At 58.5% G+C, this 1,868-nt stretch overlaps 1 protein-coding gene across 1 annotated transcript; it reads left to right on the top strand.

Annotated features, from left to right (window-relative positions):
- Positions 1 to 1,143: 1,143 nt before the first annotated feature.
- Positions 1,144 to 1,464, top strand: VDBG_08110 (conserved hypothetical protein; the record flags this gene model as incomplete). Its single annotated transcript, XM_003001805.1, has 2 exons — positions 1,144 to 1,289; positions 1,365 to 1,464. The coding sequence occupies 2 exons, from the start codon at positions 1,144 to 1,146 to the stop codon at positions 1,462 to 1,464; spliced, it is 246 nt and encodes an 81-aa protein (XP_003001851.1).
- Positions 1,465 to 1,868: the final 404 nt, after the last annotated feature.

Here is a 1,868-nt window from a genome sequence, read left to right as displayed (position 1 = left end):
CACCTCTCGCTCTCGCCCTCGCACCACCGACGACCTCAGCTTGCTTGTTTTCTTTCACCTCTTTTGCCTCGCACAACCACCGCTCAACTCGCCTGGGCAGCTCCAACAGCGGCATCGTACGTCATCCAGGAGCACCACCACCTCTCACGACTTGATCGTGTGCCGACCAGCTCCGTTTTGACAAGTCGGCATAACCTACGGTAGCGACGACGCTCTTCTCGCCTTTACCCCCCGCGTCTCGCCCTCCCCCGACACTTTCAACAACAAACCGTCTCCTCACCAAGTCCCCCATTCCCCCGCCTTTCCCATCCCACACCCTCCCTGCCTGCTCGGACCCTCAGGCCTCTCTGCGACCACCCTCATTTCATCTCACTTCACACATCGCTTCTCACCCACCCAAGGTCGACTCCACGTGTACCTCCACTCCCGCGGGTACATGCGTTTTTGTCTTTGCGCCGCCACCCACAGCACACTCGTCTACCCAACTACCGCCGACATCAACCACACTGCAATCATCGCATCCTCGTCTCTTGTCCTACCCCGTCCGCCGTTGGACCTGATCCTCAACCCTCGCTCGCGTCTCCAACTCGTTTACTTGGGACCCCTCCTGCGCCCGCGTCCTCGACCCTACTGACACACTATTCCGCACCCGCAACAACAACCCCAAGGCACCGAACGGCCTGTCACGTTCCGAGCCCAATCAACCAACTTCCTCCGTTGCCAACCCGTACGCATGGCCCCAGGGGACGGCTGAAGCACTTGACTATCGACGACCAGTGAACGAGCCGCTGCTCTTGCAAGACTCGCCCTACCAGCCGGTCAGGTCATTGACCAGGGCGAGGCAGGAAACGTCCATAGCCTTGCTGTCGACAACGCCGAGGAAGCTATTTCCATCCTATCGACCAACGACCCCAAAGTCTCCCATCCCCTCGATCTCCTCCGCGCCGCACCCCGCAGCCTGTGCAGTGGTTCCGCTGTTCGCTCCGCGGCCCAATTCACTCCCCTTCCACCGCATCCTCCACCACCTCTCCTCGCCTTCCTACCATATCCCCTCTTCTCCTCCCTGGCCCCCCACTTCAGTGTGCACCGTGACCCGAGCTCCCAGCGTCCCAGCCGTCCCTTGTGCCCTGATTTTGCTCCAGGATGATGCCCATTCACCAGTCCATCGAGGGCCAGCCTTCTCACATGGGCCCTGGACTAAGCCCTCCTGCCGCCACTGCCGGCGAGAATGGTGAGCGCCAGCAGAAACCCAAGACCCTGCCCTGCAAGTACTGCAGCAAGCGTTTTAGGTGAGTTGCTCCTGTCCATCCTAATTCCCAAATGTTTCTATGTTTCTGTAGCTGACATGCCTTTTTTTCATCCAGGCGTGTGGAGCATGTTCAAAGGCACGAGCGCACTCACACCAAGGAGAAACCCTTCTCCTGCGGTTGGGCTCGTTGCGGGAAGACATTCGGACGCCGGTGAGTTATGCTTTTGTAGCCCACCTTTCCATAGATGGCCAATCCTCGCCTCCCTCCTCCTCCCCCCTCACCACTCCTCGTACCTCTGCATTGTCGCGCGCCCACTCGCTCAACTTCCTCCCCCTTCCTCATGTTCTCTCATATCTTGATCTATCTGCGGTGCTCTCGTCTGCCCTTACTTTGTCAATCCCAACCAGCTAGCCCTGTAAGACAAAAGCTTACATGGACATCAGTGATCTCCTGGTCCGCCACGAAAAGCTCGTTCACCTCAATGAAGGAAATAGCGGCCCAAAAGAATACCGGCCGAGGAAATCTTCAGGTGCCGGTGGGCATCAGGCTTCCTCGTCCGAAAGTCACGCCGAAACCGAAGTGCTGAACATTCAGCGCACACCAGTGCAATCACATCTG

This window comes from Verticillium alfalfae, genomic scaffold (genome assembly GCF_000150825.1).
Source record: "Verticillium alfalfae VaMs.102 supercont1.11 genomic scaffold, whole genome shotgun sequence".
In the NCBI taxonomy this organism is placed as follows: domain Eukaryota; kingdom Fungi; phylum Ascomycota; class Sordariomycetes; order Glomerellales; family Plectosphaerellaceae; genus Verticillium; species Verticillium alfalfae.
The sequence above is the reverse complement of the archived record's forward strand: the minus strand, read 5'-3'. Positions and strand labels throughout refer to the sequence as shown.